The 23,438-nt window shown below is 44.1% G+C and overlaps 2 protein-coding genes across 2 annotated transcripts in view; both read left to right on the forward strand.

Annotated features, from left to right (window-relative positions):
* The first annotated feature begins 129 nt into the window (after positions 1 to 129).
* Positions 130 to 1,088, forward strand: LOC118510495 (cytochrome b5-like). Its single transcript, XM_036052389.1, has 2 exons — positions 130 to 768; positions 834 to 1,088. The coding sequence occupies exons 1-2, from the start codon at positions 517 to 519 to the stop codon at positions 960 to 962; spliced, it is 381 nt and encodes a 126-aa protein (XP_035908282.1). The 5' UTR covers positions 130 to 516; the 3' UTR covers positions 963 to 1,088.
* Positions 1,089 to 12,237: 11,149 nt separating this feature from the next.
* Positions 12,238 to 23,438, forward strand: part of LOC118510496 — a 109,692-nt gene continuing 98,491 nt past the window's right edge. Inside the window, exons 1-2 of the mRNA XM_036052390.1 lie at positions 12,238 to 12,362; positions 15,721 to 16,041. The gene's annotated coding sequence lies outside the window, so the exon portion shown is untranslated. The remainder of the gene's footprint in view (positions 12,363 to 15,720; positions 16,042 to 23,438) is intronic.

Consider the following 23,438-nt stretch of genomic DNA (forward strand, 5'->3'; position numbering starts at 1 on the left):
GGATAGCTGTGTATATTTACAAGCAATCCCAGGATTTTTTTCCCTTTTGAATTTGTGTAAATAACCATGAATTGGATTCCTGGTTATTCTAATTCCAACAAACTTTCTAATTTTCCAACAAACTTACATGATGAAAAAACAAAAAATCATACTACTATAATCCACAACGCACTCCTTTTTTTTATTCATAAAGAACGGCCTGGCCGTATTGCTACGCACTCCTTGATGCTGCATGATAAGCTGACAAAAGTGACGTCAAAAAACAATCATTACTTATCTTTGATGTGGTCAGACGTGCGGTAGGTCTGGACTGATGCACCCACAACAAACCAGCGCCCCGATCGGAATCACGTACCACCGTTGTCCATTCCATAATCTACGCACGCGTCTCCGATTACACTAATCAGATCATAGGACGCGATCTATAAAATTTTTGCCGAGCGCGTACCGGACGTCCATTCGTTGGTAGTTGGTAGCTCGGAACGGAATTGTTTCTGCACACGTTGTTTGCACATCATGCCGGGCGAAATTATTGAGTACACGCTGGCGGAAGTGGCCCTGCGCAACGGTAAGGCGGGCAATCCAACGTGGATTGTGATTCGGGACATCGTGTACGATGTAACGCATTACATGGAGGACCACCCGGGTGGCAGTGAGCTGATTTCCGAGTGGGCCGGTAAGGACGGTACGAAGGGTTTTGATGACTTTGGCCACTCGTCGGATGCGATGCGATTGCTGAAACCGTTGCAAGTTGGTGTACTGGTTGTGGTGAGTAGAGCGATGAAGAGAGTTTGTGGAAATGGATTGCTAAAAGCCAAGTGTCTCTATTACAGAGCGATCAAGCAAAGAATCGTGGTAAGAGCGTGGCTGGTGGCCAAACGAAGGCAGCAGAAGACTTGACGGAAGAGGAACTCATGAAGAAAAAGCGCAGCAAACGGCGTATGTTTATTCTGTGCGGTTAAGTGGACCAGAGGGACCGGAACCGCAGAGAAGTGTTCATAACATTTGTGATATCTACTTATAATAATCAGTAGCGTGTTAAGTGGCATGGAAGGTTTTAAAGGGAAAAATGATAAAAATAGTAATTTATATGAATGTTAAAGATGAAATAAAAAACAATTCAAAATAACCAATATTCTATTTAAAATGCATACTAAATCATGCTTCACATTATTAGCTTGTTCGATCGATCGGAACCGAAGGTACAACCACAGAGGTACAGAGCTGGTACCGGGAACCCGACCACTGCTGAACAAAGTTTCCTTTTCTCAACCGATGCCGATAACGTCAGCGAAGTTGGCTTCCGTCGTAACACACTTCTCCGGCAGCCCGGAAGCAGCATGACACCGTTCCGGGAAAGGGGGTTTGTGGTTGCGGATTTTCAACACACGGGCGGGGATTATCGATCGTTTGCTGAGCATTTACCCGGTGCCTCAGTGGTGCTACGATGCAGCTGGTTGCAATTTTAATTTTCTGTTTGCATTGGGCTTAATTCGATAAGTAATAAAATTATCGTAAGCAAACGGTGATGAATGAAAATTAAATTTAAAGCAAAAATTAACACTATTTGCATCCTGAACTGACCAGGCAAATACATCATCACCTACCATAATATTTTCCTAAACTAGTTAACTGCTGGACCGTTCATCTGGATGGATAACGGCCTTTTTTTTTCTTCCCGCCCTTCTCTCGCCTTGTAATCGAATGAAAAATCTCTCCAAACGTGCTATCATCGCTGCAATGCAAAAAAAGGGCCTCCCTGTAAAAAGTAATCCTGTAGCAAAAAAAAAAACTGCCCTGTACATGCACAACATGCCACCCTTCAGTTAGCTGCAGGCACTCCAGCATCAGCAACAGCAGCGCCAGCCAGGTTCTCCGCAGTCAACATTCGCATGAGTGCACCAAATCGCTGTATATCCTGCTGGATGGTGGTTGGCCGCATGAAGGTGCAGGTTCACACGTCGTCGACGTAGCTGGGTCGCCCGATTCGGCGTTTCGGTCGGTTGGAGAAAAGTTCACCTGACTTCCCCGGAGCGAACGCTCCGAACCCAGGCGGCCAGGTGAAGTAGCCACATAAATCATTAAAAAACTTTCATCTCGCTCTTTCGATGGCTTTTCATCGAGTGTGTGTGAGTGTGTGCTAGATGTTTTTTTTTTGTCGTTCCCCATGTTCCGTGTGCATAGCTACGTGGCAGCTGCAACACGCTGCATCGACTTCGTGGGCTGGTGGGATGGCCAGGGTACCGCACGATCCAACTTGCTGACAGCAAGTAGTGCAGCGTCGAAAAAGTTTTAACTTTACTGTCTTACACGCTTTTGAAAAGCGAGTGGGGCAAGTTTTTATTTTTGCACTGCCACCCTTCTGATTTCATGTGCCCGAAAGCTCAAGAACTCGGGCCCGCATTCGCACTCGCTCTCGATCAGAAACAGGCTTAACCGGGTGTTACACTGGTGTTTTGCGATGGCAAGTAGCTTGCATGAATTGTTTAGCTTGTTTGCCGTGGGAAGTTGGGAAAGGGTGGGAGTGCAAACTATCCACGGTTAGCGGAGGATTTATCCAAAAGGGCACTAAGGGCCTATAATGGATGAGCCAGGTCCAGTTTCTCAAGAGGAACTTAACACACACACAAAGGAGGCGTAAAGGGCCCGGGGCCTGAGATTTCTGCTTCGAGTAAGTGTAGCATGCAGGGCAGGGGGAGAAAAAAATAACATTTCCACCCCTCCTAGTGCTTCTGCCCACTCCACCCTACCTCCAATCAGCCAGCCAAGGTGACAAGCGGGTAGGTGTAAAATGGGAAAGTTTTAACGAGATTTCGGTCGGTCGTGAGAAAAAAAGGCTACCGTGAAGGCTCTTAGTGTCAAATCAAATAAGTTCGATAGTTGGCTACTGTTGCTGCTGTTGCCATGGTGTTGGTCAGGTGTAGGTTGTTCCGATCGGGAGAGTAGTTTTTGCGGTTTGCTATCGATCTTTTGCGGGTTCTAGTGCTTCGCGAACAAATCATCCATAAAAATAAAAAGCATGGAGGTTTGTAAATTTAAATTTTATTTGTTGGTTCATGATAGCGCTAATTTTATGTTGCTAATTGACTTTGTAAGTTTTAAAAATCAACAGCTCAAAATAAAGCTTCAAAAGCGTGCGCCTAAAGTTATGCAATGTATTGTTTTAAAACGCTATTAATCAAGAATCATTGCCTGTTATGGGTCTTAATCTTTCAATTATTTATCTACCGCCTAGACGCTGAACGGTATTCCCCATTTGGCCTTTTGGTATTCGCTTTTATTGTTGGTCTAGGTCAAGAATCAGAGAAGTCAAGATAAAGTTTGGGCCGGAATTCGAGGCGAAAGTAGCTGTCTGCCCACGGCAGGACCGGGTTTCAAATTGCGGGTAAGGGAAAATTTAGAGAGAAATTAGAAAGAATCGAGAGAGAAAAGAGAGCGAAACGAGAGAGAATGAGAACGAATCGAAAGAGAAATAAGAGAAAATCGAGAAAGAAATGAAAGATAATCGGGAGAGAATCAAGAGAGCTATGAAAGAAAACATGCGAATTAATCTAGAGAGAAGTGAGAGAGAAATGAGAGAGAAATGAAGAAGAAATAAGCGAGAAATGAGAGAGAAACGAGAGATAAATGCGAGAGAACCGGGAGAGAAATGGGAGAAAATTGAGAGAGAAATGAGAGATACATAAAAATAAATAAGAGAGAATCAATAAAGAAATGAGAAAGAATCGAGAGATAATCGAGAAAGAAATGAGAAAGAATGGAGAAAGAAATGAGAGAGAAACGAGAGAGAATCTAGAAAGAAATGAGAGTGGATCGAAAGAGGAATGAGAGAAAATCGTGATAGAAAAGAGAGTGATTTGAGATAAAATCAAGAGAACAATAAGAGAAATATGAGAATAAATTGAGAGAGAAGTGAGAGAGAACTTAGACAAAAATGAGAGAGAATTGAGAAAGAATTGAGACAAATGAAATGAGGGAAAGAGAAATTCTCTTTCATTTCTCTCTCAATTTTCCCTCGATTCTCTTTCATTTCTCGCTCGATTCTCTCTCGATGTTGGCTCTTTTCTCTCTCATTTCTCTCACAATTCTCTCTCTTTTCTCACTCAATTTCTTTCGAAATTCCCTCTTGATTCTCTCTCATTTTATTCCCGATTCTCACTCGATTTTTCCTCTATTTTTCCTCTTTTCTCTCTCGATGATGTGTCTATTTTCACTCGATTCTCTCTATTTATCTCTCGAATCTCGCTCATTTTCTCCTCAATTTTATCTTATTTCTCTCTCATTTCTCCCTCGTTTTTTCTCGATTTTCCCTCATTACTTTCTCGATTCTCTCTCGATTCCTTCTTATTTCTGTTTCGATTTTCTCTCGATTCCATCTCGAATTTCCCTCAATTTTCTCTCGTTTCTCTCGCATTTTTCTCTCATTTCTCTTTTGATCATCTCTCCATTCTCCCTCGATTATCTCTTGATTATCTCTCGATTCTCTTTCAATTTTCTCGCAATCTCCTCTCCCTTCTTTCTCATTTCTCTCAATACATTGATTTTGAAAAGATACAAGGAACGTCTTTTGCGCTCTGTTATGCTTAGTGCTCACTGTAAGTAAATATATCCAAGGGCTGTAGTTACGGCAAAGGAAGTTCGCGACGGTGTGCTCCGTTGATATTTCTCATAATCACAGAGACTTTCATGTAAAGGAATACTCATTCATATTTATGATAAACAGATCAACTCTACACACACCCGCAGTCCCCGTGCTTACCATCTTTAAAGTGCTGATTTCGTTCCGAAACTAACTTTGATCGTTACGAGCGCTACATCCTCGTGTGCTTAAGCAGACACACACGCTCACCTCTTTCGCATCAGATACGTGTTCCGTTCGGTGTGCTTCGCCTCGAAGGTCCTGAATGTTAAATTAAAGTTTTAAAAAGCTGTTGCAAAGCTCGTTTGCACTCCATGCCTTGCTTGTTTTTTTTTTGCCCTCTCTCTTCTTCTAGCCCGAAGATGGTTGTAGTAAGTAGTTTTCCCTATCCCTTAGGGTTAGAGCGCGACGACTCGAAGAAATGGAACTGGAAAATTGCAACCGTTTCGCAATGTTTCTCTCGATCACCTCCGACACGGGCCCGGTACGTCGATCGCATTTCCTGGGTCGTATGACCGGGAGCAACAACGGAAGCAGCTACGGGGAGTGCCATTTTTGCAATGCCATTTTCGCTTCATCGTTCATTCATTATTGATTTAAACTCAATGCTATTTCGGTGAATGTTTTTTTTTCTTCTGTGTGTAGTTAGGGATGGCAAATGTGGGGATGAGTTAAAATTCAGCTCGTTCCAATCGATGAGAAGTCAAATAAATTCGCCAGCGCTAGATGAAAAGCCGCTGCCGGAGAGAAAATTTAATTACGATGATTGATTTCGTGTGACGCGCCCTCGCTTCTGAGCGCGAGGGTTGCTGGTGGTGGTTTGTTTGTGTATGTGTGTATGTGCCCTTTTTTCCATTCAATTCCTCTTCAAAACTCACACACCTCTCAACCCTTCCACCACCCCTTCCCGTGGGCTTATGACGCATTTCGTTTGCATCGGAAGCGTGAAGCATGTTAGTCGAACGCTTCTTGGAGTTTTCTCGAAAGCCGGGAGCCCATGTGCTCGTGTGCATCGTGGGTCACATTCACAGCGAGATGATTAAATTATTAAAAGCGAATCTAAGGCAAGCGGTTGGGATGGTTTTTACTCCGAAATCTTCACCCCCAATGCACAGTGGAAGCATTCATGCATGATTGCAAATGTTGGGAAATGCTTGTTCCGGCTTTCTTCAAATTTGCCACCCGATTGGATACTGTTTTTCCACAAACTATTTTCAATTTGTTTGAAACCTGCTCACCTAATCGCACCCGGTTGATTGGATGGAGCTGGCATCAAAAATTTATGCTGAACAAACATTACACTACTGCTTAGTGACCCGTCGTCATTGACATTTTCTGCTTAATGCCAATCATTGAATGTAATAGGCACTTTAGGACAAATTGACTACATGTTGAACGGTTAAAAGGTGGTATCTGGTTGCGAAGCAAATTGATTGAACCACGCGAGCGAACACTAATTTGGGGGACATTGGGGCCGGCCAAACGGTTGGCACGGGAAGGGTTCTCCATCTCCGTGTGGAAGGTTAATGACAGCGAGCCAAAGTGCAGGTGATGGAATGTTAATCATCAATTTAAACGTAATTATAAGTAATCAACATTGGGCTCGGGGTCGCAACAACCGAGATCGATTTCAATGCTGCTCGCTTGTGTGTCGATAATCGATATAAATATTTACCTGCTTCCACGTCATTATTTGCATGCTGGTGACAATTAAGGGACGGTTAAACCAAGCTAGGCAATGCCAGGGTGTAGGAAATTTAAGGCCTATAAGTTATTAAAAATATATTCCTAGAATAAAAGCTCCTTTATCAATAATTTCTACGGGACACATCACCCCACCTGAATTCGATATTTGATGGAAGAACACGTTCATGATCGTAATATCCATGAACGCTCGCCTTTTTCATTTGCCTAAGTGACACGTTCGGTTCCAAGTGCGGAAAAAACCATCATAAAATCTCATGTAAAGTAATTAGAATTTACACCTCACATTCCCGAAAGCCTTCGAAAGATGTACCGCTATGAAGGTACATCAAGAGGCCTCTCTTGAGATGTTTCCCAGAAAAGTCTACAATGAAGTTGGTTCGACCGAGATGATTTGAAATATTCATATCAGCGCATACACATTATTGGGAATTTCTTTATTTAAAATTATTAAGAGGAAACACATTCCCGTGCAGTAAATGTTGACCTGATTTCAGGCGGGCACATTGGGCTGCAAAGGCTTGATCACTGGAAACCTATCTATTCCTGGCACATGATTTCCATTCTTAGCTGCATTAAATTGATCGACCTTATTCTTATACTTCGTTTTCTGGTATACAATTTATTTCGCAAGGTTCGTTGTGAGGTTTATCTTCGGCAAATCGAACGCTTTGATTGTAACATAAAAACTAACATCAAAATTGAAGGTAAGTACTACTAGGTATGGTCATTTTCTGTGGAAGTTTAGAAGTAGATAAGGGACTCAAGATCCGCATCGTGCTCAGCCGGTGTAAGAGCTGCCGATTCTGAGGAAGAGACTCTCACTCAAAAGCTGACAACAATATGGAAACAGAGAATCCTCAGATTGACCGTCGAAGTTCTTTAAAGTATTTCTAGAGATAGACCACCGTTCTGTTGAAGTTGAGTTACAAGGACTCCAAGAGAAGGCAGAGAGAGAGACAGAATGGACAAAGCAATGATAAGTAGTCTAGGTTAAGTACATCACATCCAGTTTAATGAAAGCTTTGAAGCTTTTGAACATAATCTACAAGATTTCATGGACATGTGATTCAAGAGAATCAGGTTGAGGGAATAGTTTAAGATCGCAAGAAATCGTGCGCGGAAAGTAGACATGGTAGAAGCGTAGGTTTTCTTTTTCTTCTTCCTTGACACTACAACCTTGAAAGGTCCCGGCCTGCCATTTCTGGCTTTCTGTGAGTTGATTTTACCCATAGCAAAGTAGTCAGCCCGACGTACAGCGAGGCGGTCTAGATGGGATTTGAAATCCGGTCCTGTGCGTGAAGACCGGCGCTGCTGTCGTTTACGAAACCGGACCGCCCCACTGGAGGAGGCTGAGTCCTTTTAAATTAAGTTCATTTGCCGTGACTTTCAAAAGTTGAGCAATATAGGAGATTTGGAAATCGTTGAAGGAGGCCAAGACCAAGTTAGCTAAGCTAGAAATCTAGATAAGAGACATCACCTCGTGCAAAACTGTTTGATACATCCTTCATAATTTAACTCAACCAGTTTTAAGTGAATCTTGCAAGACTCATTACTCAGGCTGCAGCATCTCAAGGTCCAAGTGCTTGACTTTTCCAACCAACTTTTCTCATACACAATGTTGCTTCCCCGACAGGTCACAACCGTAAGCATAACTTGTTCCCAACTTGGATCCCTGCCGCCCCCCTTTTCAAAGAGAATGACAAATTAAAATGACACAAAAAGCAAGGCAACAGGAAACACACCCAACGCACGCCCAGCCATATCCGTGCTTGGCCCATTCGAATGTTTTCGTTAATGAAAAAATATCGTGGCACAGAGAGCTATTGCCTGGGCGCGCGTTGCACCGTGCGGCAGAAGCGTCGGTGGATGGGTGGCCGGTGGTGGAGCAAATGTTATTTGTATGTATTCGCTTTAATTACCCATTCCGACCTCGGGCGCCATTTGCGATGATGAATATTGATAATTTGAGTGCTTCTGCGGTTACAGTTGTGCACCCCTACCCTCGGGGGAGGGGGTGTGCACAATGCCCCAGCCCCAGGCCACCGGGCGAAGGTGTTGAAGGTGGATGTTGCAAAATGAGCGTACGATGGGAGAGCGAGTTAAATAGAAAAAAAAAAACACACGTCATCTCCGACACAAGAATCTGAGCTTGCTAACCGGGCTGTGCCGGGTGTGCGACTCGTGGGTTATAAATTAGCACGAAAAATGAGTGGCACGGGATGTGTCACCCCATTTTGTGTATTCCCCGGATTCTGGGGATTCTAAACAGGTGCACGGTGGGGTGGATTGAAAAGGGGAGAGGAGAAGGGTGAGATAATTTAATTTGCCGTTTTTATTAAATTAAACCATATTCCGGACTACAGTACGGGTAACTGTCTGTGTGTGAAAAGGGGTCCTTTTCGAAGGCTAGGCAATCAACGGAACGTTCTGCACCGATGGAGCAATAATTATTTAAATTTTAATCACTTAATTTTAGAATTATTTAGAGAAAGAGTGTTGTTATTTATACCACGAAAGCTCCTTTTTCTGGCGAAAGAAAACCTGTAAATAAGCTCGATATACAGCAGAGCACCAGCAACTCCATTCCCGTGTAAACAACTATCACCCTTGAGCTGACGCCAACGCGCGACGAAGCATTTTCTTGGCGAGTGTGTTCGGCAGTAAATTAGGCACACTAATACACAGATTGAAAAGTTGCTCCAAGCCGGTGCTCTAGTCTTAGACCTGCCTGGGGTTAGAAGAGGAATGGGTCTGGAAATCGAGCTCTTTGGCTGGGAGATATGACTAATGGTGGAGACGCTCCCTGCGTGTCTGTGTGTGTATGGTGAAGCGCGTTCAAATCTCGTTGGTTTTAGCTTAGAATTTTCTCCGAAACAGCCACCGACAACCCCAAAGCAGACGGAGTTGTGAGTGCGTGTGTTTGTCTTTGGAAGACGGCTTTTCCACAGGCTTGTCGCCCAGGTACGGCCGGGGCTTGCAAAGCTGCACGCTGCACGGTGAAGATAAAACTGTCAAAATGTGAGCCTTAAGGCGCGAGAGAGATTTAGAGTTGAGCTGGCAGCTGGATTGTGGTCTTGGTCTTCGGCTGGAAGTTAGTTTAATTGGTGAAAGGGAGACTACTGTGAGTTGAGTTGAGTGTGCGGCTCGCTTCTTTTATATTCAATTAGACGAAGCGAAATTTAGCTTCTATTGGGCGTGCTGTAAGTAGTTATGGTTTACAAATGTTTTCCATGCAGCACATTACAATAATCACCCATAAGTTCCTCCAGTATTATTCGACATCGAAAACTGTATTAAATAAAGCGCATCGGAGAGAGAGAGAGAGAGCGAACGAGCGACAGAAGGATCCATATCTGCGGAAACAGTTGTAATTTCTGCAAGCACTATCGAGCTTGTCATCACACACGTTGCAAGACAAAATATGCAGCCCCAATTCAATGGCTGCGAATCGGAACCCACCAAAGCATGGGTAGAAAACTGTGCACAGGAAAATCGGGCATAAAGGCACATGAACATAAAAAATGGGAGCTTCGTTGCAATCACATTGAGGCTGGTTTGGGAATGGAAACGGGGCAACTGAACCGAAGCGGAAAGCATGCTCGCGTTCATTGTCACATTTATTTAATTCTATATTGTTCGAAAACTTTTACGTACGCTACTACTCCGGCCCCGATCCCGGCGAGTGAAAGGAAGGATTGGGAGGCGAATGCTGACACTCTACTAACTGTCGGTGTACGATCGAGTCGTGGCGCTACTGCTGCTGCAACTTTCCTGTCTGCCTGTCCGCCTGTCTGTCTGAGGTTGGAAGGATGAGGGGAAGGAAGGAAAATGGGGGGGGGGGGGGGGGCTTACTAAAATTGAAATGGTGGTGGTGCAAGTGTGGTAAACTGTCTGCAAACGGGGACATGTTGCTCGTTATCAGTGTTACCGCACAATAAAAAATTGCTCCACCACCAACTCGGCTACTACTGCTACTGGAAACCGTTCGTAGCCCGGGTGTTCAAGCAGTATTGTATTGTCGCACCTCCTTCCCTCCCATCTCCACCCCCTCCCTCTGCCCCACTGCCAAAACCCAAGTTGTGAATAGGTAAACCACCCAACCGATAGCCGGGTCGGGAACGAGACAGCAGGGCAGAAGAGAAGCAAGTAGAAAATCATGATAAAAATTGGCGTTGGTGAGACGAGTTTGCATAACGGGTGCTGCAACTAGTTCTATTGACTGGCAACTTACTGGCAGCACGGTTACGTGCGTGTGAACAAATGAATACAACACAGACACAGCGAACAAAAAAAAAAAAACACACAAAACGAGAACGCCAAAAAGTGTTGGCAATATGATGATGAAATATGAAAATCGTTTTGTTCATTTTTGCACTATCTTTGTGTGCAACACAAACAGGAATTTGTGGGGCGGGTGCTGCATATTGGAACGCAAATAAAGGATGAAAAAGTATGATGAGATTGATAGTGCAAGATTTGGTTTTACTTGGTGGTTTACAGAAAACAGAAATTTGTGGTTTACTTTTCAAATTTAAAATATTTGCTTTACATGAACGTTATAAAGTGTTGTGGCGATGTGGCTTGCCATGAATTTGAGGTTTTCTTTTTTGTTTGTCTTGGCTTTGAATTTCAGGAATGCCAAGGTATGGTTAGAGCTTAAATTTCAATGGGGGCGCCTGGTCTTTCTTAATATTTTAGAGACACTCAGCAAGGATAACTTAATATATAGTTAGCACTTATTTCAACACTTATCAGATCAAATTTCCTTTCTTTTGGGGGAACTATCATTTTGAAAATGATTTTTAGCGATGTATTAACGATTAAATATATATTCAAAATTTAAATGGAGACGCTTGGTCTTTGTTAACAATTCAGCAACACACAGCAAGGATAATTTCAGTTAAAATCATAACCGAGCAAAGTTTGTTCTTGGTTTTAAAATAGTTTTATGTACTAATAAAACAGTTAACAGACGCTTAGCAATACATACTGATTAAAATCAAAGTCTACGTTTAATGGAGACGCCTGGTCTTTCTTCAAAACAAAGCAATCCCAGAAAGGATTAGTTTTGAAAATTTTTCGCGTTAAAATAATAATTATGAAGCATTGCAACCAGTTTTTCGTTTCAATTTGCCACACTGTCCCCCTAGCATTGTCCATTCATTAAAAAGCTAATAATGGATTTTTCAATGAACACAATGCAGCTAGTGATGCATAAATAAAAATAGGACCCTTTACCCTTCAGGGCGTCCAGGTGTGTGAGTGTGTGTCTGTCGAACAGGTTTCGCTGCACAGAATTCTCAGGATCTGTCTTGGATTTATCGCAACGATGTTCCAGTCCCTGCCCGCGTCAAGTGCAGGCCAGCTCGCTTGTGTGCTGCGAACGTGTTGAAGTGCTTTACTTAACACCCGTTCGCTGGAGGAGCACAGTGGATCCATGCTTCACGGTTGCATCACGTTCCGGGAACCGATGCACTTCCCGGTACTTGCGCTTCCTCGCGCGTTTCTATAAATGTGTAGCAACGGATCGAAACGCGGCCTACAAGGATGCTGTGCCGGAGGCTGTACGGGCGCTGTTACCTCCGAAAAACAAAAAAGGAGGGCAATCATCGTTTTTCCCATCGACTTCGATGATGTTGATACTTCGTCGGTGTACCGTTTTGTTTCCCTCCGTTCGGAGTGTGTCTCGTGGAAAATAGCCGCGTCGCTCAACGGCAGAGAACGGTGAGTGGACGAGTGACCGAACGCTTTCACGAGCAACTGCTGGAGCTTTCGAGAGAGTGTGAGAGCGCACAGTTTGGTGTGAGAGCGTGAACACGAACGGGGCTGTCCTGGCCGATACGATGACGACAGCGACCACGATTGCCTGGCCTCGATTCGAGCTTCGAGAAGTCAGTTCGGCCGAGAACATCGTCGCGTGCGGATCGCATTCTGTCGCGTTGCCGTTCGGTAAAGCTTCGAGGACGGTGGTGGAAAAAGGGGGTTCGACGGAATACGTGGTGACGGCAGGGAAAAGGTCAGTTGATGGGGGCAACCGATTAGAAATGCTTGTGTGTCCAAATTTAGTGAAACTATTTCGATTACTACGGGAGAGGTGTTGAGTTGTGTCGCACAGATCTACGACAGCAGTGTCCTTAAAAGCTTCAACTCGGTGTATGTGAGAGATCCGCTCTCTATACCTTCTGCACAGGTATGCGTGTGCATCCTCCCATCCAGTATCTGGATTTCTCGTCGCGGAAAAAGGTTACTATTGCTTCATCTGAAAGCTCTCTCATCACGAGCCGTAGTGAGTTTTCCCTGCCTCAGCGTGAGCAGTGTGAGTGTAGGGCAGTGTGAGTGTGCGAGAAAAGCCACCATTTCACCCTTTACACCTTCACGAACAAACCTTTTTCCCTCGGAAAAGCGTAGGCAAAGAAGGAGCCCGATGGATGGCTGGTGAAGGTGAAGGACCACGAGCCAGAACATCATCCCCAAATGATGTTGCGAACAGGGACCGACGACCGTGTGCCAACTGTGAGGGAAGGTACGTCAGTGCGTCACGGTGGTGTGTGCGGTGACTCGCGCCTGAGTCGGTGGCATTGCAAAATGGAAGCAGCAAAAACATAAATATTTAATCGTTTTGCTCCGTTCCCATTTTGCTTGCCGTGCGCGCACGAGCGTAAGGGCAAAAGTTTTTTTTTGTTCGGTGAAAGGAAGAAGCGCGCGGACACGGAGCAAACAACAATTGAATATTTGATTCAATTTTCCCGAAACAATCTTCAAGCTGGTGGCTTCGCGCGTATCTTGCAGTCGTGGAGAGCAGTGGTGAGCAAAGAAAAACGATCAGCAAACCAACGACTTGTGGCGAAAATTCCTTGCTCGGTGGTTTAGGGGATTTTTTCTTGGAAGCGAAGATTAACTGATTACACGCCAGCAAGCCAGCCAGCCAGTGCGTGGATTGTATCGAACCGACTCTAGTGTGATGTGCGAGACGATGAAGTAGCTCTATTTGGGTGCCTTACATCGCTCACCACGAAACATGACACCAGCAGCGATGTGACGTCTACAGCACCGGGCTCCATTAAAGCCCACCCCGGGTTTGGTTTAAATAGGCGCCTGTTGTTTGCCGTCCGTGATTTAAATGCACGAGAGTGAAATTCAGAGCGGCCATAGCGCGAAATTCAACCCGAGCGAAACGACACTGAGGACGTCAACCGTTGGGTCAAGGATGAAATTCAACGCGGCCTGGTGCGGTTTTGTGCCACCAAAACGTCCATCAAACGCGTGGGAAAGAATGTGCTTTTGGAAGAATGGAAACAAAAAGAAAATGCAATTGTCGGCTATAATTAGTGAGAACGTGACGTGAGCCTGTGGAGTGTGGAGCCCAAGAGTGTCGAACACCGTGAAAAGGGGTTTTATGTTCGATTCTGTTTACCCCGACACTGTTTACCAGCGCTTGCTTTAATGTGTGTTTGCTGTCAGCCTTAAAGAGGAGCACCGAAGAAGAGCTCGAAGCCCCAAATTAAGTCATACATTTGCTCGGCTGGATTGGATAATTATGTGCGTGTGTATGTGTGTGTGTGTGGTATGCTGGAAACAAACAGATCGAAAGGACTGCTGCTGTCACTTCTCTCGTTGACATCGTCAGATACCATCGCCAGGTTGTTGTGAAGAAGATTTTCCCCAGTCGCCGGATGTTTCTCGCGCGTGTGTGTCTGTTTGTGCACTTGTTTTTTTGTGTGTGGTACCCCATATGGTGCGTGTGGGAATGTGGGTGAAAGCACCCGGTCACGGTCCGGTGGTGGCCTCCTTCTACTTATACCCCACCCGAACGTCAGCCAACCATGCTCACTCGACAAATGTGTTTTAAGGTTACATGAGTTTTCCTTCACTGAAGGTCATAAAGCAGTCCATTATGTTTTTCCCTCGTTCTCGGCTCCTTCTCGGTGAACGTGCGCGTGGTACGCTTTCTGTCGTCTCTCTCTCTCTCTCTCTCTCACGCACACTCCCTCTCTCTTTCTCTTTAGCTCTCTTTCCATCGTACACGAATATTCTGCAGGATTCGCAGGATATTGCTTTGCGCGTGTGTGTGAGTGTATTTTTTATTGTTTTATTTCCTTCTCCCACATTCTGCTCGCTTTGAACAGGTTTTGTTTTTATTTTGCTCCTTGCCATAGCAGGTAAAAAAATACACACAGTGTAAGAAGGTTTTTCCCCCATTTTTCTCACACACCGAAAGACGCGTTCAGTAGTATTGAGCATGAGGCGAACGAAACGAGCACAAAAACAAGCAGCGAGGAGGTAATGAACCAAATTTTCTTTTCGGGTTCGGGCCTTGGGTTAGAAAAATGGTGTTAAGTGAGGTAGCTAGCGAGAGAAGTGTGTGTGTGAGTGTGTAAGTGTGCGTGTACGATAGAGGAAACCTAATAGCCTTCTTGATGCGTGTGCGGTTGTATGTGTTTCGTTCCGAATCAGCTGGCTTTCTACGAGCGGAGCAAGCAGCTGCGTTATGTAAGCTTTTGAGTGAGCAGAAAGATGTGACTGAGAGATGAAGAGAAAACCCCCAGAGAGCGAGAGAGAGAGCTTTTGTGCTCCCTTTTGGTGGAAACATTCTAATCGTCGCGTTCTTTGCTGAAGCCTTTTTCTCAGCTGTTTTGCTGTTGGGTTGGCTGCCTTTTTCCCTGGTGAGTGAGTGAGTGAGTGAGTGAGTGATTGGAGTGATTTGCTTTCGCGTGCCGCGTTTCGGGTTTCGGGCCTGGCTGTAATCGAACCTTTTGAGTGCCTTTACGGGGAGACCGAGAGAGAGAGAGCGAGTATGTGCTTGTGTGTGTGTGTTTGGATGCAGCATCCGCAAAACCAGTGTTGTACCAGTTTCGACACAGAGAAAAACGACCGAATACGCCAGCAAATACGGGTCTCGAACGCAAATATGGGGGATGAAAAACGCATCGTGCTGCGTTTTTTTTCTTCTCGCTTTTAGTCCGTGTTCACTCTGTATGTGTGCGTGTGTACGTGCGCTCGTTCACCGATACGAGCGGGTTTCGCAAATTGTCATCCGCTGGCTTTCAGTGTAGTGCAGTGCGAATATGCTCGACGGTTCGGTTTCACGCAGGGCACGTCTTGCTCTGGTGCAATTTTACGTGTGCGTCCAAAATACGTGCTTGCTTGCGGACTGGTGTAATTAAAGGTTCGGTTAAACCCGAATTATTCTTCTTCGTAGAAAAGATGTTTTTAGAAGCAAAACAGTGAATATTATCGTCGAAGACGGCCGTGCACCGTGAAATGATTTAAAATTTCAATACTTATATTTAAAGTTATGATATATTTTTGTTCGCATAATTATAAATATTTAAGTGAGAGTGTTATATGTTGTTGTTTTTCTCCACACTCATTAGGAAAATTTTAAAATAATCTACAGAGGACTGTGAAGTGTATTCTGTCGTGAAAAGTGGTGTGAAAGGAGCCAATTCAAAAAAAAAATCACCAAGACTGTGTACTAAAAGTGATAAGCAAAGTGTTACCAATTTTAGAAAAAAAAAAAACAAATTGAGAAGCAAAACGAAAGTCAGAATCGTGTGTTATTGAAAGTGATTTGAGTTCCTACGAAAAAATATTATAAAAGCCAAATGCATTTTAAGCGATGAAGTGGATACGGATAATTAAAGGCTGTTAATTAGGTGGAAATCTCTTCAACGCAAATATTAAAAAACCTACAGGTAATCACATACACACATACATAAGAATTATGACAATTAAAATCACCCATCACCCCTTCCCGGCTTTCAGCCAAGTCCTTTGTGACATGAAGCAAAATGTTATTGTGATCCTTTTCGCACTTTTTATTTACCACACAAACCATTGAAGTGGATAAAATTAAATCAAAATCATTATGACCATGCTCGATGGTTAGGTGAAACGCCATTCGCCTCTTCCAGTGAAACTCATTACCAAACTGTACGCCGTAATTAATGAGCAATAATAGCTGCCGAACGAAGGCATCTAGGCTTTTGTTTATGGTAATAAAATAAGAGGAGATGTATTTTTTTTTTGGTTTGGGAATTATTTTCCACCCTTTTCTCTCTCGAAAGCCCTTTGTAAAGGACCCCAGCAAAGGAAAGCTGGAAGCAATGTTCGATAGCGTTATAGTTGAGCGAACGGTTTGCGTACGGTCGAGTTGTTTTCTCGATCTAAACAGCATCGACTGACGGAGTGTTTGCTTTCCGGCCGTGGGAGGGAAAAGTTTCGATGGAAAAACGTGTCGGGTTGAAGTTTACCTTTCTTCGAAGTGAGTGAGTTTAACACACAAAAAATCGTAATTCGATCGCAAGCGAGAGAGAGAGGGAGAGCGAGTTCTGCCCATTGAACTGTGTTTTGTAATTGTAAGCTAAATAAGATGTTTTTTTTTCTGGGTTGTGAAAAAGGACCAAATTTCGATGTCTTTTATTGTTTAAAGATTTACAAAACAGAATACATTGAAGTTCCATTTTCTTTAGGCAGTTTTTCACCAGTAAAAAACATTCCCATTTCCTGCCTTGAAATAATAAGTTTTTTTTCAGTTCTGGTGACAGTTGGCAAGCTTGAATCAATGGACGGACCAGATGTATCACATATTTTGCTTGCGCCGAGCGTAGTCCACCCTCAACCCCGTAACATATTTAGTTCAAAATGAGAAAATTCTTATGATTTCCTTCCGGCTGTCCGGAGGCGGCCCGTAAACAGGGTGAAAGAATTTCCTCCTCCCACGAAAAACAAGAACATAAGGAAAATCCCCCCTTGTTTGTTGGCGCCTCGGTTTGTGGTCGTGCTTTTTTGCCGCTCTCTGCCTTGCTCTTGCTCGGTTAAAATGGTGGCTACTGTCCAATGGTAGGGTGGTGGTAGGGAAAACGGAGGGAAGGGTTAGGGAATTCGTCGCGATCTACATGCGAACATCATCAAGCAGCATGCAAAGCGGACGCGTCGTCGGGCGATGGTCACGCGGTAAACATGGAAATATGTTGGCATCGGTCCCTTTTAAGCAAGATGGCGCGCCATCAGGGCACCTGCCCGGCTCGAGTAGTGTGTGGAGTATATTTGTGGGCACCACACACACACGCACATACAATTTTTCATCTTGCTCGCAGGAAGGCGCGCGTTATGAAAGTGCAGCAACAGAACGAACAAAAAAGTAGAGCAAAGGGATGAGCAAAATTTATGTTCGATGCGTGAGCGGAGAGATGAATTATAAACGATAGCACGTGCGTTTGCTGCTGCTCCTGCTGCTGCTGCTAGCGTGCTTCGAGGATGATCGAGTCTTCTGCTGCATATCGTTACCGGAAAAGTGGTAGAAGAAAAAGGAAGAAAGGAAGCAGCATTTTTTTCTTTTTCCAGCCCAAAAGAAGGATAAAGAACCACACAAAAAAAAAAAACACCCTGAGAGCCACCACTGTGTGTAAAATGTACTGTGATGGGAAAAACATTGCAAAACTTGCCTTCCGATCGGGAACATCATCGGCCAAAAACCTTTCCTGTGTTGGGCTGTGCTGATGCTTGTGGGCGATGGGAAGACCATTTTCTTGCGTTTATTTTTCGGTTGCAAATAAAAAAAACCAGCTGGTGGGAGATATAGAATCAATTTCGAAAATTAAAAAAAAGAATTGACAAAAAAGAGAGATTCGAAGCCAAGTGAGATGAACGACCCGAAGCAAGAACGATGAAGGATTGCACACAGCGTTTGGGTCCAAAAAAAAGGGGTGCAAAAAGCGGATGAAGGAATCCCGATCCCATCGCCAGCCGTCGCCCTTTCTGGGTGATGGTGTCGATGGGAATCCGGGCAAGGATTATTCATCTTTTGCTCGTGACTCCCTTTCACTCCATAGGCGCTCCTGCTTCCCATCCATCTTTACTCGAAAAAAAATTGAACGTAAGTGAATACGAACGTTTTAGGCCGCTTTTCTACAGGGAGAGCTTTTTTCCCCCTCTCTTCAGCCTAAAGAATTTCACGCGTTTTCGTGTGCGTTTGTGTGTGCGTGATAAAATATTATGTGGGAGGTTGCAAAATTTATGCAAGTTATGCTCAAATGCAATGGAGATGAATTACGATGCGAGCTGCGTCACTCGCACGAAACCGATGTGTACAGCTGTGGTAAGCACCCGCGCGAGAACACGGCACTTTCGGAGACTGCCAAAGTCACACGGTGTGTGTTGTTTGGGTGTTGGTTGGTTGCTTTTTTTTGTGTCTCTACCCCATTTCGGGCATACCACGCTCTTACAACGACTTCATAGAGCAAATATTTCATCGCCTGATGGTAATATGATAAGACCAGTGGGCGCGATTGGGTGAGGGGAAAGAATAATGCTTTTGTTTTTCTTCTAGCATTGTTTTGCTCCAGTGAAACCGAATGGAAGAAGTTGGATGGGCTTTTCCTTATCTTTGAATCGATTTTTTTTCTTTTTGTTTCTGTAGTTCTTCTATGTCATTTAGAGGTTTTTGTTTTCTATTATATTTCATTTATTTAGCAATACGGCCAGGCCGTTCTTCATGAATAAAAAAAAAAAAAATTTCATTTATTTATTTATGTATCTATTTATTTATGCATCAATTTTTCAACTCTTTTTTTTCTCTTTGTTGTGGTGATCGTCAAAATATTTTCAAATCAAGAATAAAAACCATTCCTTATTTTCTTCACTTCAACTCTCCTATCCTTCCTGCTCAAAACTCTTCTTCATTTTTTATCATGTCAGCTCAAAATAAGTATCGATTTTCCTTTCCCTGATTAGGTCAAGGTACGGTTTATGTTGCCAATTCACCTGCCTCATTACGTATCTCGCCCACCATCCGATAGCATCCTCCATTGTACGACAAAAAATCATTATGATCCTTCCGATTGTTGGCAATAGCAATGGAGGTAAATATTTATTACCATCACACACACACAGACCGAGAACTCCACGGGTGATGGAAACCGTTTTCACGGTGACACTGGCTGCTCTTGGCTCTTGAGCTTATTGGGTCCCGCTTTATTTGTTTCGTTTGCTGCTCACCTCGGGGACACCATATGACATCCATAATCGGGAGACCCAGCGGGGTTGAAACCAACCCACCCGATCCTTTCTGGCCACAGCAAGTAGGGCACGGTTTGGATCGATGATTAAAAATAGCATACGGGGCGCAATCGGGCGACCAAGGGCAATGGATCGAAGTATTGCTTCCCAGTCACCGGAAGGATTGAAGTCCTAGTCCGGGTCCGTGAGCGCCCGACAAGCTTGACGAAGCGAATTTAGCGAACTTGTTTGCTGTGCTGTGATGATTCAAAGATTTATTTTCCGGGCGTGTTTGCGTATAATGTGTATGTGTGTTTGTGTGTGTGGTTTGCTCGGGGGAAATTCCATTTTTCGAGCTTCACCGAGGGTTCGTATGAGGTTTCGTACTGCTGTGGCATTTTTCTCTTTTCGCAACCACACGCCATCCACCCGATGTCCGATCGTTTCGATTGAGTGGTCAAAGGGAGAAGGTAAAGTTCATTTTTCTTGTTCACATTTCTAATCCGACAGTATCTCCGTTTGCGTTCGTTACGGGGGCTTTCCCCGGGAGTGTAGAGCCCAAAATGCACTGCACTGGTACGATCCATCGGACCGCATCGGATGCGGATCACAGGTCCGTAAAATGATAAAAATCGAACGCAAGGGACGAAAATGACAAAAAAAAAAATGCTGAAGCTGGCACACCGGAGTCGAGCGTTCCGAGCTGAGGTTATGATGGTGTGTGTATGTGTATTTTCGCGGAAACGGAACTCGAAGTTGTTTCATTTCCCTCGCTCGGAAGTCATTATCTGTCGCGTGGCCAACAGGATGATGGTGCAAACGGTGGTTCGCCTGATCGGTATTTAGCCGGTTTGCCGTGGCCAAAAAAGGGGTTCAAAACTTGTGGCTGATTGCAAAAAAAGGGGATCGTTCACTTGCAGCGTGAGTGTGTGTGTCTGAGGTTCTTTCAATCATCGCGGTTCGTAGTGAACAACTGTGTTTGTGGACGAGGAACAAATCTACTGGTAGCATCATTTGGCTTATCAGAAGAAAAAGGTCGATTGAAGTGCAGTTGAGTTGTACGTTTGATCTTGCGCTAGATCCATTAGGTATTGATCACATTTCTAGTGAGTTTAAACAATTTAGTAGTTAAGGGGATGTTTCAGACAGAAAATGGCTTACGAGTTTTTGATCCTTGATTACATTGAATTCTCAGTAAATCGAATAAAGCTTACGTTAGTTCAAAGGGGTATAAAATTGTGGAAAATATTAAATTTGCCTTAAATTCTTTCTGATCCTAGAATTTTCCTAGAACCGTTCTTCCATTGGACAAAAACAAAAAACAGCCATTTGCACTTTCGTTGAAAGTAGAGTAACATCATGATTAATAATGTTTGATACGTTTACTTCAAAATAAGGGCAATTTAAAGCTGTTCTCTCTTCGTTCTCTATTGTCTATTTCATTTTATGGTATTTTATTTTTAAAGCCTTTTGTATTCAACAGATAGGCACGAAGTATTGATAGCGAGTCTATACAAAATTGTAGTTTTTGGTAAATTGTTTGACTTTATTAAACTATATTGGCCTCTTACTAAAAAATGTATAAGCTTCATTTTGCAGCAAAATATACTTCGTATAAACCAGTTTTAAGCCACTCATGCAGATCGAAACGTTTAAATTTTTTAAATGGAGTTCTTTTTTAATTCGACCCCAGTCTACCAGCATTGGTTTATTGGTTTAAGTCATAAAGAGTACCAGAAATAGTAATTTTTAGTTGTTCCATCTTAAATGAGAGCAACTGCACATTGAATTTAAATTTTTAAAGTTAGCTTAGAAAGAATCAATCCTTCCCACGATCCAACGCAAATGAAGCTATTTCTTGATGCGTGAGAAACGCGGTTTACGCTCCAATCCAGGCTTTCATGCAGCTGCACGAGTGTGAGCACGTTCTCCAAATTTCACACATTGAGCATAACCATGAAATTGGTTGTGCGTGCTGTGGAATGTTACCACTAGCCAGGCAAACAAAATCTCTTGAACTCCTGATGAAGCACTGGCTGTAAACTGGTAGCGATAATGGAGTTCCGAGCGAGCACAACATTATCATTCCCTTTCGCTTCAGTTCAAACATTCACTAGCCACTTTCGGGCTTTGCTGAAGGCAGAAGAAAGACTGTACCCCGCACTGGAAATGAAACCAACACTAAGTCCAAGTCCATTTTCGGGCTCCAAACTGTCTGAAATCAGCGATTCGGGTGCGTCTGTGTGCGTGCTGAAAGGGACGCTACGATGGGGTGGAATATTTCATGGACCAGAAACAGCGGCTCGACGCCGCCCGTTAACTAACCTCGAGAAAGCGTTTGCTGTTTTAGCTCATTGGCAACGCGCGAAGCAGGTCGGATGGAACGGCAACAACGAAAGCGGACCGAAAAGTCGTTCACTGTTATGATTATAATCGGACAGCCAGAAGGTCCTGCTAAACTGTCATAACCGCTACCACAACCCCCGTTGGCTTTGGAATACATCCATTCGGGTCGGGTCCGGTACAGGCAAATCACGGGGCCGGAAGTAAACGTAGGCTTATTGTGACGTTCCGGGTTGCCCTTTTTCCACGGGATAGATCCCGCTCAGATTGTGATGGGTTTCTGTCGGACCCAAATTGCCATTGGTCACTTGGAATGGGTGGTGGGTTGTGGACAGAAATGCCCGAAGGAACGTCGCGCGTAGAAAAGCTAGCTGGTGAAAATGGGACACTCAGCGCTGACCGGTCCCCCCCAGCCATGAACTAGCTCTCGGGGCGTGGTAAATGCAGGTTTGTTGTTATTTTAAACAAACCTACGTAGCATAATTTTATCGTGCAGAGGGAGAAAGTTTGCCGAGGTCAAAATTAGTTGGTCGTATTTTGCCATCCTACCCGCTTTTGTCCAATTTTCAGTAAAAGTCAGTGAAAGCGGTTGGGAGGGGCTTTGCTGGGGTTAGCAGGGAAATATGAACTGGGTGAAAAGTTGTGGGCAAAAGCAACGAATCTACACCAATTAGGAGTATTTATTGGGGTCGTTTCGGTAGCGAGGAAGATCAAAAACCAAACCATGTGAATGGGAGGGAATTGACCTCCGGAATTTGATATGGTGCTACGACGGGCCTGGGAAAACATCATCATTATCATGAGATGATAAAATTGTTTCCATGAACAGTTTTGTGTGCAAAGGGATGAGAAAGCGATCATTCGGAAGGGTTGCGAGCAGTTACTTTAAATAACATTTCATTTTAATTTCGAATACATGAACATTTATGAAGTTCCATCACTTTTGAGACAAATTTTATTAAAAAGTTCCAACAACACTTAATCCATGAAGCAAACTTCATCACACTAGACTTTGCATTCCTTCAAGTTCAAGTCATGCGAGAAGCTCTGGGTTGAGTAAGTACTCCCTCCCGCTAGCGGACAGTTACTTACTAGCCTACAAGGATAAACATGTTTTTCCGTATTTTCCAACATGACAACGCATTGTTACACGACATCAATTGTCAACGGTGAGGCCACTCGCTCAAGGCATCACAAGGATGAAAGAGAACTCCATTGACCGGATCGCTAAATCTCGCCGTACACTCACTGTCGGTATCCGATTTGTGGAGGCTTTGTTCCGGTCACTACTCGTTACATTACTACGTTACCAACTCGTGCAGTTGGGCGAAAGTTACCGTACCAAAACGGGGAAGACCCTTTCGCTAGACGGATATCCCTGTGTTGTAAACCGAGTAGACCGGCATCTCTAACACTCTAACGAACCATCCGCTTTGATCGCTGAACGTTGGATTTTCTTGCACGTGCGTCGCGGTACGTTGCGAGCAGTTTTCCATGTTCCGAAGCCTGGCAGGCCAAAAATGATTCATCCAAACGAACGGGCGTATTTTCTCTGCTCGTTCGAAGGGAAGAGAGGCTTCATTTTTCCAGTGAAAAACCGTATCGTGGCCATTGAATGGATCGGTTCAAATATTTTGAGTTTGACCTGTCCGAGAGTTTGGAAGCATTTATGTACACGGGCACACACTGGCCAGGTGCACACTGTTCACACCGATCGATGTACGATCACAGTTCGGGAATGGCCGAGCCG

Source organism: Anopheles stephensi, chromosome 3 (genome assembly GCF_013141755.1).
Source record: "Anopheles stephensi strain Indian chromosome 3, UCI_ANSTEP_V1.0, whole genome shotgun sequence".
NCBI lineage: Eukaryota > Metazoa > Arthropoda > Insecta > Diptera > Culicidae > Anopheles > Anopheles stephensi.